We start from the raw sequence: 17315 nt of genomic DNA, 5'->3' as shown, positions 1-17315 counted from the left end.
AATAATTGATGATCAATAGTGGCAAACATCTTTTTCAAATCAATAAATACACCAACAAATATTAAAGTTGGATAGGATATTACATAACATCTAAATAACATTTATTAGGACATTCTAAGTACTATACACTTCCTAAATCCATATTCATTATGGCAGAAAAACCTATTACAAATTAAATGCTGCCCTACAAAAGCGGGATAAATGCAAGTGCTTACAATCATATTATACTATCAATTCTATTATGCTTTTCCACCCTTGTCAAAACTGTAAGAGCTCTTATCCCAATTGAGAGAGCTCTTATTTTTGTGGTTCACTATTATGTCATAGATCTTATTGCGAGAGAAACTAAAACTTGTGTATGTGCCATTAAGTGTAACGAAAAAATTCAAGTCATTCCGAACAATATTATAGTACAACATACCACTACCTTGCACAAAATAATCATTAGATTCATTCGCGATTTGGTATTGTGCACGAGGCTCCTAGTGTGGGACATGGCCTACAACACACGCTCGAGACTCACCCTCCTGATGAAGTCAAGCAACTTATGGGGACCGGAAGCCGGTAACTCCGCCGTCGTTAGAACAAAGTCCCCCAACACCTCTACCCTATTGAGTAAGAGCATCAGACTTCCCAGAAGGTGCACCGAGGTTTCCTCATCCTCCCCACAGAATTTGTAAGCATCCTCACTTTGCAGGCCAAGCCGACGAATGTGTCCTCTAAGTCTGCAGTGACCCGTCAAAACGCCGGTGAGGATTCTCACTTGATTCTTGCCCATCCCTATAATTTTTTTAAATCGCTTCTGGTCATAATCTCTCAGGAGCTCCTTGGCTTGCCGCAACCCCGGAATGCTTTTACAGCGCTCCGACCGCCTTCCGATTCCGCAGAAGGGCTCCGGCTCAAGAAGAGGTGTGTTTTCCCCCCTCCTTGCCAGCGCATCAGTGGCCTCATTTCGTTACAAGCCCACGTGGCGCGGCACCCAACACAGTGTTACTTGGTTGCGCCTGCTCAACTCATTCAGCTTCTCAAGACAGCCCCATACTGCCGCGGAGAACGCTGAAAACTAGTTGCTCCTCGAAGGAGCGAAGTAGGAATAAAAAAAAAAACCATTTAGTAGACTTACCACATGATCATATAAGGCGGGCGCTTGATCTGCCTTGTTTACACAGGAAAGTTATCTTATCGGTATTTCATAAATTTCGTTTCCAAACATTCCACTATGCGATCCACATGATAAGTCTTTCTTATTTGATTTTCGATGTGATGAGTTGGAATTGTACTCAGTTGATGGCAGAATTTATGGCCTTACTAACTTAAAGAAGGCTAGTAGTTACTAACTTATTTTGACTAATAATCCCAAATTGTTGGAACTCTCTTGTAAGACAATATTATCACGCTTTCTAACATTGCTTGTATTTCTCCACAACTAGCTTCAAAAGTAAACACATTTGAGAAGTAAATAAACAAAATGGCGCATGATAGTAATTATTGTAAGCTGTGCAACAAAAGCAGCAGTGGGACGGAAAATGCACGAAATGATTCTGCTGAACTTGCACTGGATTGGAAACTGAGGAAAAAGTTTTATTTTGGTAAAAATGCAGAACTTCGGCAGAGAAGGAAATCTTTTGTTTGAACTATAACAGCTAGTTTTTTAAATGAGGACTCATTTATATCCATCCAATTAATGTGGAATCAGTTGATGCAAAACTTGCAAAAGTTATTGCTAATCAGAAAGCTCAGCTTACTAACTTTCAAAAATTGCAAAATGAAGTAGCAGAAATCAAACAATTTATCAACAGCAGTATTACGGAAGAAAACATAAGTTTGCGCAATGAAAATAAAATTATGAAAAGCGAAATAGAAATCCAGAAAATGGAACACAATCTTATATAAGCTAGTATCGATGATACAAAGCTAATTACAGAAATATTGGATAATCAAAATTCAACTGTTTTTTTATAAATGAAAAACTTACTGTATACTTCAGTTTACTATACAAAAAATCAAGGAATTTGAAAAGAAATAAAGTTGGGTCAAACCAATGGTTTGTATTGTAGTCTTCTCCCTTCAACAAGTGAAAATTCTGCTTTTAAATACAGTCTATGTATATCCACCACACTATTAAAATTATGTTCATTACAAAACTATTTTTAGGATTGCATATGTTTAGGATGATGCATATAATATGCAGTCTTTGAAACAAAATAAAAATTATTATAAAGAAGGGTTAACATAATACTCGATTTTAAGGTTTAATTGTGTGAGTTAAGAAAAATAATTATATTTTTTAATGTCATGGAATTTACCGTTAGGTTTTAGCGTTTATAGAAATTTGAAAAAGCTTTTGGTTTCGAAAATATAAAGCGTCAAAAATTCAAATTTTACAAATTTCAAGAGAACTTGAGAGGGGTGGAGATGGAAAAAAATTTTCTTCTAACGAAATGAACTATTTGTTAATGTCTAAAAGCCCCTAAAATATGAAGCATCTACAATTTGAAAAAAAGGACTTTAGATAACGGTAAATTTGAACGGCCATTTTGTTTTTCTAAAGTTTAACTATAGTATACCGCCCTAGGGGAAGCAAGCCACAAAAAATAAAAATGAACAAACAAAGGTATTTAAGTTTAATTAAAAAGGTAAATTAAAATATTACTCGACAAGAATAAGATAGACTCGACAAAAAATATTAAAAATACTATTAAAGGAGCAATAAAATCTAGAGATAAAGACAATATAAACATAATATAAACTTTTGTAAAATTTCTATATCAACAACTTTCAGTAAAGTTCTAGAAATATATGTAAATAATGAATTTACTGCATACATATTTACAAAAGGAAAATTGAACAAATAACAGCCAATATGGATTTAGCAAGAAATCTAGTGCAAGCGCAGCGTCATATGATTTTGTCTCCTAATTTCAGGTTAGTATAGCGAATAAGAAGTGGTTGCAGTGTTTTTCGACATCAGGAAGGTATTTGACAATACAGACCGTACAATATTGCTTAAAGTATTGTGTGAGTTTGGTATAAAGCTAGCAGTTATTTGTTAAATGGTGTAATACAAGAAGCCGCGTAATACGGGGAATGAATTTTGGTGTAATACAGGAAAGTTCGTAAGGACCAATTCTTTTCTCTTGGTGCACCAGCAACCTCCTGAATCTTAAGTTGCATAGAAACTATTTGCAGATTACTTGGCGGTTGTTTATTTCGAAAATCATTTTAAAAACTTGGAGGAGGACATAAATGAAAACTTACGAAGAATGGATGGAGTTATCATAAGTTGACTTTAAAAACTGAAAAGATTAATTACATATTTTTCAAAAAGAAACCAACAAATAACACCAAGTATAAAAGTATTTCAGTGCAACAATAGATGATGAATTAAAGTGGAGAGATCAGATAAATATGTAGCTAAAGAAAGTTAAGAAAATTGGTGGAATATTCAAATTAGTAAATAAAAGAGCACCAATTTATAAAAAAAAGACTTATTTTTCACTTTTTTTAAAATATTTTTCCGTGCTCTATTCCAAATACGAAACAACGCTTATAAAAAAGATATCAACTTTCTACAAAAATTACAAAATAAGGCCTTAAAAAATCTCTATGAATAAAAGCCAAAAACTTCAGCTACAAATATTAACCACCAGCACAGTTTTCCGATATTGTAACTCATAAAAAGTAGGTAGACAACGCACGTGTACTTAATCACACTAACAATATCAATAGCAACACTAATATTGTGCATAAGCAACCAGCCGCTAGATCTTCTCTCCACTCTTCGCTTCGATGTGCGAACACATTTTTTCAAGATTCCCAGTGACCACCACAGTAAGTAGCCTTAAGTTGTTGTTAATTAGTAAATTCAAGTGCGATAACGTAATCATAGCTAATATCACTCCAAATAACTTAAAATATAAGCCCAAATAAAAGTCTTTCAAAGTTACTGTACCTTCTTAAATAGCTGATGACATAATTGGTCATAAGTTTTGGCATTTGGTTGCGGTGATTCAGTATTTTAGGGATTATAACTCAATTGGGAGTGATGTTGGCTACGAGAAAGCTAATGCTTCAATGCACTCATAACTTAAATCCATACTAATTCGCTTAATAATAAGAGGAACAACAATATGGACAACTCCGTTGTACAATATAGACAACTCCGCACGCACTAATTCTTCTCGCATAAGCAAGCATACTAAACAGGTTCTTTCTCGAGTATATTGAGGGATATCACGTCGGGGATACCACAAGGGAGTATATTGGGCCCGATATTATACTTGTTATATACGCGTGATATTCCTGAATCGGAAGGAGTGACAACGGCCACATTTGCTAATGATGCAGCAGTTATAGCAATGGGACGAAATTAAAATAAATCTTCACATAAATTGCAAAAGGCCAGTGATGAGATCTCAAAATGGACTAGAAAGTGGAATATAAAACTTAACGGGGTCAAATCAGTACACGTGAATTTCATTAATAGGAAAATTGGCAATTGATTTTCGGTTCGGATAAATGGCGTCTTAGTTCCGTTCGCAAACACGGCGAAGTACTTGGAAATGACATTGAACGCAAAGCTCAGATGGAAGGAGCATATAAAGAAAAAGAGAGCTCAACACAACGAAGAATACGGGAAGTTTAAATAGCTTTTGGGAAGGCGTTCTTCGTTATCAATATACAATAAAGTTTTGATATATAATCAAATATTTAAGCCTGTCTGGACTTACGGTATTCAGATATGGGGCTGCGCCGCGCAGACTCATATTCAATCTATTCAAATAATTCAAAATAAGGTATTACGAGACATTGTAAACGCCCCTGTAATTTCGTAGTGCCGATATACACAAGGATCTCACCATCGTAAGTGTCACAGACGAAATTAAAAAGCAAGCAGCCAATCATAAAATGCGTTTATCCAATCATGTCAATATCGAGGCGGCTCGATTGCCTGACAATCAAAGCTTTGTTAGGAGACTTAAACGTACGGGAGCTCTCGAGTTAGTTTAATGTGTTTTCTCTGGAACAATGAGTACTTAGTACGCTATTATGCCAGATCAAAAACTGGTAAGTGATCAAAAAAGGTGGACCAAAATGAAGGGTTAGTCGATTCCGACTAGTTTTATAATTTATTTTGAGGAGGGTGTGTTTTAGTGGATTAAAGTTTTGCGGCTGGCAGTGTCTTTCGGGACTTTTCACCGTTCCTTCCGGTAAAAAAAAAAAAAAAAAAAAAAGGTTTTTATTGAAAGTGAGGGTCTTCCCTCTGACTGTACTATTTTATAAAACTTATTCAAAAAATTTCATGACACTTTAAATATATCTCCCGCCAGTTTTGATAAAAATTTAGAAACGTTTTGGGGCCACATGAAAAGCAAATGGATTGATTAGTTGCAGAGAATGAGGGAAGCAAACAACAAGTTTTTTCTTCCGGCGACCTGAGCCTTATTGTCTAGATGGTTCAAATAGCTTTCGTAACAACAATAACTTGGTCCAATTAACTGGTTTTGGAAATAGTATGGCAAGGACTATGAAACAACTTTCTTTGTACTGTCAAAATTCTTGACTGTGATATTTATGCTCTAACGGAAAATTGATTGTCCACCTCCATCAGTAATCTTGAATTATTCAACTCTTCATTTTCTGTTTTTAGAAAGGACCGACATGGACTTCTCTTGCATGGACACACACCAAAGAAGATGGAGTATTAATCGCCGTTAAAAACTCGTTATCAGCTAGTGTTATTGACATTCAAGACTCCAATGATCTTTAAATCATTGCAGTTAAAATTTAGTTCAATTCCAAAACGCTTATCTTAGTTAATTGTTATATACCGCCTAACTCAAGTAATGAGTTATATGCAAAATTTTCTTTGGCAATTGATTATGTATGCAATTCTCTTAACCCGGAAGATGAGGTTTTTGTTTTCGAAGATTTTAATATCCCCAAAATTAGGAGGATGACGCGTGATGAGGAACCGTTTTTGATTTGAATTGACTGTTTTAGTGAGTTGGAATTGTGTTTTGTAGATTCCTTTCATCTAAATAATTTGCAACAAATATCCTCAATAACAAACCATCAATTGAAGCAACTGGATCTAGTTTTTACTTCCAATTGGTATAAGTGTTTACCTAAAACTATTCCAGATCCGTTGGTTAACGTTGATATCTATCATCCTCCGATATCTTTCTCTTATTGCATTGACGACCAACCATCTATTGAGGAGCCCCTTTTCTCTCGCTTTGATTTTAAAGGGCGATTTTTCGCATTGCTAACTGATTTCTTTTCTACTTACGATTTCTCTTCAGAATTTAACTTTACTGATATTGAGTCTATGATTTGTTATGAAGTCATTTTTGCTGCATTTGAATTATTTATTCTAGTATTGAAAACTAAAGATACTGGCTCTGGCCCTCCATGGTTTTCACAAGAGTTGAGAGTACTTCAGAACAAGAAGAATAAGTTGTGGCGCAAATATCTGTCCGCTAAAGGCGACACGGACTACGACAATTTCCGATTGTTATATGATCAATTTAAATTAGCAGCAAAAGAACGTATCGTCTAGTATACTCGTATCTATAAATCGGATAACTTAATACGTAATCCCAAAATTTTTTGGAAGTTCATAAACCATGAGAGGTAAAGTGATAGTTATCCAACCTTCTTGAAATTCGCCAAGAATACAAGTAATAATTCCGAAAATATTTCCGAATTTTTTCGTAACTTTTTCGCCGAATCTTGCTCTTTTTCATCTTTTCAATTTGATGTTGACGACTTTACGAACTTTTTTGCGGTTGAAAAATATCTTTCCAATTTGGGTTCTAGTCCTTCTCCTGGACCAGATGGAGTTCCTGTGATTATTTTAAGCAGGTGCTTCTCTTCTCTGGCGCCCATCTTAACCGTAATTTTTAACAAGTCTTTTTCTTCGGGTATTTTTCCTTCCGTGTGGAAGGAAGCTTTCATTAGGCCAATCCATAAGAAAAACAATAAAAATGACGTGTCAAACTACCGTTCTATAGCTAAACTGTCTGCAACTCCAAAGGTTTTTGTGTTGATGGTATATGACAACATTTATTTCCATTGTATATCATTCATTAATGGGCGTCAGTATGGCTTCTTGAAAAAGAAATACACGGTGACTAACCTAGTGGAAGCCACGACAGTTTTCTCAAATAATATGGAAAATTGGTATCAGACGGACGTAATTCACATAGACTTTAGCAAAGCCTTTGACATCCTACCACATGATGTTATTATTTTAAAATTGAAACTCTTAGGATTCGCTAACAACTTCTTAGCCTGGATAAAGTCATATCTCTCTGGTAGAACTTACAGAGTCCTCTTTCGTTCTGCAATTTCTTCGCCTCTTTCGTCTAATTCTGGTATCTAATCCCTAGGGTAGGTCCACTGCTGTTCATAATTCCAATTAATGATGTTGTTTTCATGTTAACGCACAGTGAGGTATTAATATATGCTGATGATATGAAAATTTAAAAAAAAATAAGCTCTGCAAATAATGCGATGTATCTTCAGGATGATCATAACTGCTTCTACGGGTGGTGTTCAAGTAATAACCTAAAAAGCAATGTAATTAAATGTGCACAAATGTGCTACTCTAGGCAAAAACGGCCACTTTTTACAAACTATACTTTGAATGGCCAAGCTCTTAGTTGAGTTGATTCAATAATGGACCTGGGTGTTTGCTTCGATAACAAGTTATCATTCAAAAACCACTATATCATATGCAGGTCAAGCTCGATGTTAGGTTTCATTAAACGCTGGTCAATGGAGTTAAATGATCCTTATGTCTTAAAATTGCTCTACATATGCCTGGTCTCGGACGAACGTATGTTCGAAGGGTATACTAAATTTGCCTTACCGTTTGTAACGCTAAAAAATAATGATCTGAGATAGAGACTCATGTGTATTTCGATTCGATTTAGCTTTATTTGGCCTTCTGTCTGTCCGTTCCAATGTTAATAGGGGTACAGATTCGAGTAGCTGCCATACAACTTCAAAATTTATTTGACTATATTTTAGAAAATATGAAAGCTGTGGTATTGGAATTTCGTACAAGTAAATATATTAGTAGAGCCAATGTGCTTGATAAAAGTCGCTGAAATTGCGTGATTCTTTTTTGTAGCTGCCACACAACTTCAAAAGTTATTTGGTTATATCTCAGAAGCTGTAAAAGCTGTGATACAGAAATTTCGCAAAAGCGAATATATTAGTACGACCAATGTATTTGATAAAAGTCGTTAAAATTACTTGACTCTTTCTGGTGGATGCCATGCAACTTCAATAGTAGTTTGGCCATATCTTAGAAAATATTGAAAACACAGTACTGAAATTTTACATAAATTAATATGGTAATACGGCAACTTAAAGTTATAATGTGTCCCATAGTCAGATATGGCAAATTTATTCGCACATAGGATAACAAATTCGTACAAATATCACAGTATTGACACGGTCAACTCTGTTTTTTATTGTTTTGCTTTCAATTTACTACGAAGTTTTATATTCTGCTGTGCAACAGATAAGACGTGTTAATTAAATCAATTATTTTTATTCGTAGTTAGTGTAATTTATTTTTATTTACTAATTTATTTTCGAATCTTATAATATAATATTTGCAACTCAGCAATTTTAGTTTAAGCGTTTACGAAAAAAATAAAACAATATAAGAAAATAAAATTTTTTTCTTATTGAACGTTTAATTTTTCATCATACCAAAAAATTACTGTGTCATCAAAAAATTTTTATAATTTTCATAAAATTTATAAATCGATATATACTGAAAGAAAAAGTCTACATATTTTGGAAATAATTTTACTTTTATTAATGTGACGAACTTTTGCTTTTTAAATGAGTTTCAAGGCGATATAATCATGTACAAATTATGATATAAAAACACCTAAAGTCACTTGTAAGGGTTCTTGTAAAAGGCAAATTCATGGTGTCTGTGTTGGTGCTGAAAGACATTTGTATCATAAGTTTCTTAAAATATGGTTCATCTGCGATGACTGTCAAGATTTACAAACATTACTTCGCTCATCATTTGACAATTTAACATCTGTGATTCCAAAGTAAGCAGCATAATAGAAAATAATACATCAAGTTTTGAGTATATGGCAAAATCTTTCGACACAACCAACAATTCTTTAAATGGTTGTGTTGAAACTATAAATGAGAAGATTAGCCGTTTGAGGTCTGATTTTCAAAAGGTACCTGTAAGCCAGAATTTTCAACTTAAAGATACGGTAGAAGAAATTATGGGTCACAACCTACGGCAGCTTTAAATAACTTCAAGTGCAGTGAAAAATACGGGTGAACATATTTCTTCTGAATTTAATTCGCTATCAGCCAAAGTTGATGCACTGTATTTGTACATCAATGAGTGTCCTAACACCCCTCCCTTAGAGGTGTTTCAAGAAATTTCAATAATGAAGCAACAACTGTTGGATCTCAAAAACTCTAATAATCGCTTGTCAATGAGCTCCACCAGGCTTGTAATATTTATAGGAAATACTTGCGTTGCGCCATATGTGTAATCAGTTAAGTAACGTCAAGGATGATAGCAAGGTTTCCTCACCAACTAAGGTTGACTTATTTGGCACCGAATGGTCTCATCATGATTGGGAGTCTAGCTTGAGTAGAATTAGGGTCGCGAACGAAAGGTGTTCGATGATAACCCCAAGCGCATTCGTAAAGCATCTTTACGGCGTCATAGATGGGGTCGGAGACATAAAGGGAGATCATTGATTTTTGTGAGTCAACATTTCTATTAACCACATTAATCTTACATTAAAAACTATGTCTAATACTAACCATACTAACACTAAAAGTAACATAAAAAATATGTGCAATAATAAAAACAATAACAATAATAATAACAATAATAATAACAATAATAATAATAATAATAATAATAATAATAACAATAATAATAATAATAGTAATAATATTAATGATAGTAATAATAAAAACAATAAAAATAGTATTAATAGTATTAATAATTGTAACAATAATAATAAGAAAAAAAATAACAATAGTAATAGTAATAACAACGCTATTACCAATAATTATAATGCTATTAGTATAAAAATTAGTAACAAAAATATCGATACTAGTAGTAGAAATAAAAAAACTAATAATTTATATAAAAATAACAATAGCAATAACGAAAATAATAGTAATATCAATAAGAATAACAATATTTATAGCTATAATAACAATAATCACAATATTATTAATGAACGTAGAAAACAACGTAATATATCCAAAAAATATAGCAATACTAGTAATAATAATAGTAATACTAATAATATTAATAATCATAATAATAATAATAATAATAATAATAATAATAATAATATTAATAATAATAATAATAATAATAATAATAATAATAATCATAATAATAATAATCATAATAATTATAATAATAATAATAATAATAATAATAATAATAATAATAATAATAATGATAACAATAATAATAATAATAATAATAATAATTATTATAATTCTAATAATAATAATAATAATAACAATAATAATAATTATTATAATTCTAATAATAATAATAATAATAATAATAAATAAAAAATAATAAATAATAAATAATAAATAATAAATAATAAATAATAAATAATAAATAATAAATAATAAATAATAAATAATAAATAATAAATAGTAAATAATAAATAATAAATAATAAATAATAAATAATAAATAATAAACAATAAATAATTAATAATAAATAATTAATAATAAATAATAAATATTTAACAATAATTATTGATAATAAATAATTAATAATAAATGATAATAAATAATAATAAATAATAATAAATAGTAATAATAAATAATTATTAATAAATAATTATTAATAAATAATTAATAATTAATAATTAATAATTAATCATAAATAATTAATAATAAATAATTAACAATAATTAATAATAAATAATTAATAATAAATAATTAATAATAAATAATTAATAATAAATAATTAATAATAAATAATTAATAATAAATAATTAATAATAAAAAATTAATAATAAATAATTAACAATAAATAATTAATAATAAATAATTAATAATAAATAATTAATAATAAATAATAAATATTTAACAATAATTATTGATAATAAATAATTAATAATAAATGATAATAAATAATAATAAATAATAATAAATAGTAATAATAAATAATTATTAATAAATAATTAATAATTAATAATTAATCATAAATAATTAATACAAATAATTAACAATAATTAATAATAAATAATTAATAATAAATAATTAATAATAAATAATTAATAATAAATAATTAATAATAAATAATTAATAATAAATAATTAATAATAAATAATTAATAATAAATAATTAATAATAAATAATTAATAGTAAATAATTAATAATAAATAATTAATAATAAATCATTAATAATAAACAATTAACAATAAATAATTAATAATAAATAATAAATATTTAACAATAATTATTGATAATAAATAATTAATAATAAATGATAATAAATAATAATAAATAATAATAAATAGTAATAATAAATAATTATTAATAAATAATTAATAATTAATAATTAATCATAAATAATTAATAATAAATAATTAACAATAATTAATAATAAATAATTAATAATAAATAATTAATAATAAATAATTAATAATAAATAATTTATAATAAATAATTTATAATAAATAATTAATAATAAAAAATTAATAATAAACAATAATAAATAATAATAAATTATAATAAATAATAATAAATAAAAAATAATAAATAATGGTAAATAATAACAATAAATAGTAATAATAAATAATTAATAATAAGTAATTAATAATAAATAATAATAAAAAATAATAAATAATAATAAATAATAACAAAAAATAATGAATAATAATAAATAATAGTAAATAATAATAAATAATAATAAATAATAATAAATAATAATAATAAATAATTAATAATGGTAAATAATAGTAAATAATAATAAATAATAAATAATAATAATAATAATAATAGTATATATAATAATAATAATAATAATAATAATAATAATAATAGAGTAAATAATAATAATAGTAATAATAATAATAATAGTATAAATAATAATAATAATAATAATAATAATAATAATAATAATAATAATAATAATAGTAGTAATAATAATAATCATAGTATAAATAATAATAATAATGGTATAAATAATAATAATAATAATAATAATATTATAAATAATAATTATAGTAATAATAGTAATAATAACTTTAATTATAATAATGGCAGTATTGGTAGTACTCCCCCCGTTCGTTCGATTAAAAGCACTGATAGATTGTATCCCAATTTTTCTCGGGGAGAAACTCTTAGACCTACGACAAACGTATGCAAATCTGTAAATAAATAATAAATAATAATAGAAAATAATACATCAAGTTTTGAGTATATGGCAAAACCTTTCGACACAACCAACAATTCTTTAAATGGTTGTGTTGAAACTATAAATGAGAAGATTGGCCGTTTGAGGTCCGATTTTCAAAAGGCACCTGTAAGCCAGAATTTTCAACTTAAAGATACGGCTATAAAGATGGACTTAATTTGCAAGAATATTTTTATAGTGAATTGTTATATTCCTCCTGATTCATCCGAGACCTATGCAAATTTGTGCCAGGCTATTGATTATATTAATTCTTTCATGAATTCAAAAGATGAATTACTTTTGTTTGAAGATTTTCATCTTCCAAATATTTCCTGGATGCTTCATGATGAAGAATGCTTTTTGATACCTGGTTATATTACAAATGATTCTGAGGCAATTTTCATATATTTTTTAAATATTAATGGTCTGTAATAAATTTCTAATAAAGTTAATTTTCAAAACAGGCAATTGGACTTGATTTTTACTACAGATTGGTGTACCTTAATAATAAATAATAATAATAATAGTAAATGACGGTGGTTTACCTTTAATTATTGCAGATAATTATCATTCTTCAATTTGTTTTTCTTTTATAATTATAATTATAATATTCTTTTATATTATATAATATATTTTATAATTATAAAAGCTAAAATATGTTCGATGTTTGTTTTAAATTTGACTTTTCTAAAACCATCTTTACAGCATTAAATGATTATCTTCGCACTATTAACTTTTCACCGACCGTATTGTATAAACAATAGGTAGGTTATGTCATGGCAACAAATTTTGCATATCGAGTTTTCGGTGGGAATGCACTTCTCCATAGTATGGAAGTGTAAATAAACTATTTTTAGCAACCTGTCGGTCCGTCGGTCCGTCGGTCTGTGTGTGCACGCGTGTATCTCAAGTTCGGCTAACTGGCGAGCATTTCAGTGAATTCGGGTAGCACAAAGCAAAATTCTACTAAGAGCCAAATTTACATTTTTCTAGGTATGTTAACTATAAACTTTCTAGTGTTCTAAAAATATTGGAAATATTTAACAGACATTTTTATAATATTCTGTAACACTTTCACTTAACTGGACAATAGACATTGCGGTCGGTTATGTGCTGACCACATCAGATTTTTTTCTCTTTTTGCTAATTTGGGGATCAATGAAATGGTGGCTAGTTTTTACAACGTTCTAAATCATATCTTTATCTTATTTTCTCCTATTAGACGTGATAGATTCGTTGAATCTTCCGCACCGTTCAAAAAATTGAAAAAGAAAAAAATCCGAGCCTGGAATTCATATATGAAATATAGAGATGAATATAGATATATATCCATCTTTATAAGGCCTTCAGTCGAAATACGACAATTACCTTGTTATTATAGGTCATCCAATTAAAAATAATCCAAAGTCTTTTTGGAATTTTGTTAATTCGAAAAGAAAGTTTTTTTTTCCAATAATTCATTTCATATTACACAATTCTTTCGTGATTTCTTCTTCACCTTCTTATTCTAATAATATTTTTAATATTAATTCTAACACTTTTAATCATCTTAATACCTTTCCAATTCTGCTGATTTCTTCAATAGATTTTTCCATTTCTCGATTAAAAAGATATTTGGATGCGCTTGAGCAGATTGTTCTTCGAGGCCTGATAATGTTCCTAAAATAGTACAAAAAAAGTGCTCTTTATATCTGTCTGGTCCGCTCTCAATTTTGTTTTCGTTCACTTTCTTGTGGTCGTTTTCCGGAATTTGGGAAGGAAGTATTTATTCGCTCTGTTCATAATTACTATGTTATCTTCCATTCCTAAATTATTTGAACTTATGGTTTTTGATTCCAACTATGATCAGAGTTCGGGCCTTTTGGTGTCGAATCAACATGGTTTTGTAAAAAAACGATCAACCATAAGTAATTTAGTAGATGTGACTTCTTTCTATTTGAATGCTACGGAAAAGAACTCATGTGAATGCTATAATCAATAAAGCCAACTCAATACTTGATTTTGCAAAAAGGTGTGGTAAAGAATTTAATGATCCTTATATTCTGAAATCTTTGTATCATTGGTCATTCTGAAATCTTTATATCATTGGTTCAGTCTAATCTTGAATATGCAAGTAAAGTTTGGGCGCCACATTATTCTTTGCATTTAGGAAGACTTGAGGCGGTTCAAAGGAACTTTATTTAATTTGCATTGCGTTGTCTAAATTGGCATGATCCATTAAATCTGCGCCGCATGGAAACCGATCTTAAACTTTTAAGCTTTAATACTTTTGAATCTAGAAGAATCGTTGCAGATATTTTGTTCATTATCCAGGTTAAAAATGGGCAAATTAATGTTACAAGAATTAAAATATTTGTTGATTCTAGCTGAAATACCAGTACTCGGTTTAAGTTAGAAAATATATTTATTACGGCTTTTCATCAAACAAATTATGGGAAATATAAACCAATAAATAGGAGGCTTATTAATGTTAATAAATATAAAAATATTATTGATTTGTCGCAAAAGAGAGAACAACTAAAAAAAGTTTTGCTCTCCAACTTATCATAAATTTGCTTTATTTGTCTGGTAGCTTTTACATTTTAAGTTTATCTTGTACAAAAACAAAAAAATTTTTTTTTTGATTATTTCTGTATTGAAATAGATTTTAGGATAAGTATAGTTGTATAGTTTAAGTAATTGCTTAATTATGTATTCATTTTTTGTTTTCTCTTTTTATGTAAATTTGTTTGAGTTAAGTAAATGAATAAACAAATAAATAAATCTTTCTAAAAAGTGGGGTAATGTCGTATGAATTTCAAAACTCTAAAATTTTTGATGTACAGTTTTGGGGAAGAGAATTACTCCGAAAATACTTTTCGCTTTTCAAAAATTTACATAAAAATGTTTTTAAATAGCATTAAATAATTCTATAGCAGCTGTATGAAACCAGTTAGCAAGTCAGATTGACTTGCTAATCAATTTTCGTAAAGAACAAATCATTTCTTTTAAAGAGCTGAGTAGAACAATATTACAAAACAATATTTTCAAAGCGTTCTACTTTTATGAAGTCGGTTTCCAATTTTTAATAAGTTAAACTGCATGTATTAATTGTTTTCTCTTTAAAATCTATTAAATATATTTGGTTGTATAATAAAATGTATGCCTGCATAATGATTTTTACCATCCACATTGTATGCAATAAGATAGGTATGTGATGGTCCCAAATGTTGGATGTCGATTTTTCAGTAGGAAGGCACTTCTCTATAATAGGGAAGCGTAAATAAACTAGTATTAGAGAGATGTCGAGCTGTCGATCTGTTGGTCGGCATGTATCTCAAATTCGGCTGAACCGATTTTCATGAAATTTTATATGTAAGTTTATTTTGGCTAGCGATTGATCAACTTATTGGAAACTGGACCTTTTTACGGGTCAAGTATCAAGAGAAATAATCAACAAATTCTCTTGAAATTCAATGTTTAAATTCGAGGTATTAAAACAATAAATCTATAAATGTTTTGGAAAGATCAAGACTCGGAAACCGGACTTAGGGGCGATTTTACTTTTTTTTACCATATCTATGACACGGATTGATGGAATTTCCTGAAATTTGATGCTTGAGTTCTGGTTGTTACCGAAACTAACTGATGAACTTTTGAGGGAATTTGGGTGGCACAAAGCATAACTCTACTAGGAGCTAAACTTACGCTTTTCTAGGTATATTAACTAAAAGCTTGCTAACTTCCTTAAAATTTAAAGGAAGTATTCATTTTATAATCTTTTGGAACACTTTCAAACTACACACACATATCAAACTATGTGTGTTGTGTTAATTTAATTTGTGTTCTATTGTTTGATTTAAAGGACAGCAAGGCAAAATTAATAAAAAATAAAATTTTCACATGATTTATATTTTGAGTAAGTTTGAAAATTTCATACTTTTTATAGGTTAAAGTGCGAGAGGCTACGTCTAATGATCCATGGGGTCCATCTGCGACTATTATGGCAGAAATAGCTGATCTAACGTATAATGTAGTAGCATTTTCGGAAATAATGCAGATGATTTGGAAAAGATTAAACGACCATGGTAAAAATTGGCGGCATGTTTATAAAGCTTTGATTTTATTAGAATACCTAATTAAAACGGGGACAGAAAAGGTAGCTCAGCAATGTAAAGAAAACATATTTGCAATACAAACATTAAGAGAGTTCGTTTATTTCGAAGAAAATAAGGATCAAGGAACCCACGTTCGCGAAAAAGCGCGACAATTAGTGACGCTGCTAAAAGATGACGAAAGATTGAAAAATGAACGGGCTAAAGCATTAAAAGCCAAAGAACGTTTTGCTCAACATGCAAGTGGATTTGGTAGCGATGGTTACGTAGAAGGACCAACGCATAGAGAAACGCCTACTAGTTGGGCCGAAACAGAAACGAAACCAACGTCGGACATCGAATTTGTTAGACCACAAACAGCAGGAGAAGAAGAATTACAATTGCAATTAGCAATGGCCATGTCGCGTGAAGAAGCTGAACAAGAAGAGGCGAAGCGACGTAGTGACGATGTGCGCTTACAATTGGCGTTGAGTCAAAGTGAACAAGATTTTAAGTAAGTAAAATTGACCGCCGAAGTGTTTTTTTTTTGATTATATAACAATACGGATTTTAGGAAGAACACCAAAAGAGCAGAACAAGAACAACCACAGCAAAGTCACTTAATGGATTTATTAGATATTTCACTAGGCGCTGCTAGTATTTCGAGCAATGCACTTGGTGTTCGAGCCAATGGTGGCTTAGATCCATGGGTTCCTCCAGGCCGTGCTGTTAGTCAGGTACAAGATTCGTTTTAATTTTCTTCTAAATATATACGAAGTAAACTGTTTGGATAT

At 29.5% G+C, this 17315-nt stretch overlaps 1 protein-coding gene across 14 annotated transcripts in view; it reads left to right on the top strand.

Moving 5' to 3' along the window:
* LOC129613904 (epsin-2) overlaps positions 1–17315 on the top strand; it is a 163115-nt gene that overhangs the window by 27988 nt on the left and 117812 nt on the right. For all 14 annotated transcript variants that reach the window (XR_008697348.1, XM_055528238.1, XM_055528235.1 and 11 more), the window contains 2 exons: positions 16377–17035; positions 17096–17258. Coding sequence is in view for 13 of the 14 variants with exons in the window: in XM_055528238.1 (XP_055384213.1) it covers positions 16377–17035; positions 17096–17258 (822 nt within the window). In the remaining variant the exon portion in view is untranslated. The remainder of the gene's footprint in view (positions 1–16376; positions 17036–17095; positions 17259–17315) is intronic.

This window comes from Condylostylus longicornis, unplaced genomic scaffold (assembly GCF_029603195.1).
Source record: "Condylostylus longicornis isolate FDR11 unplaced genomic scaffold, ASM2960319v2 ptg000096l, whole genome shotgun sequence".
In the NCBI taxonomy this organism is placed as follows: Eukaryota; Metazoa; Arthropoda; class Insecta; order Diptera; family Dolichopodidae; genus Condylostylus; species Condylostylus longicornis.
This window is presented reverse-complemented; position numbering and strand designations above follow the sequence as displayed.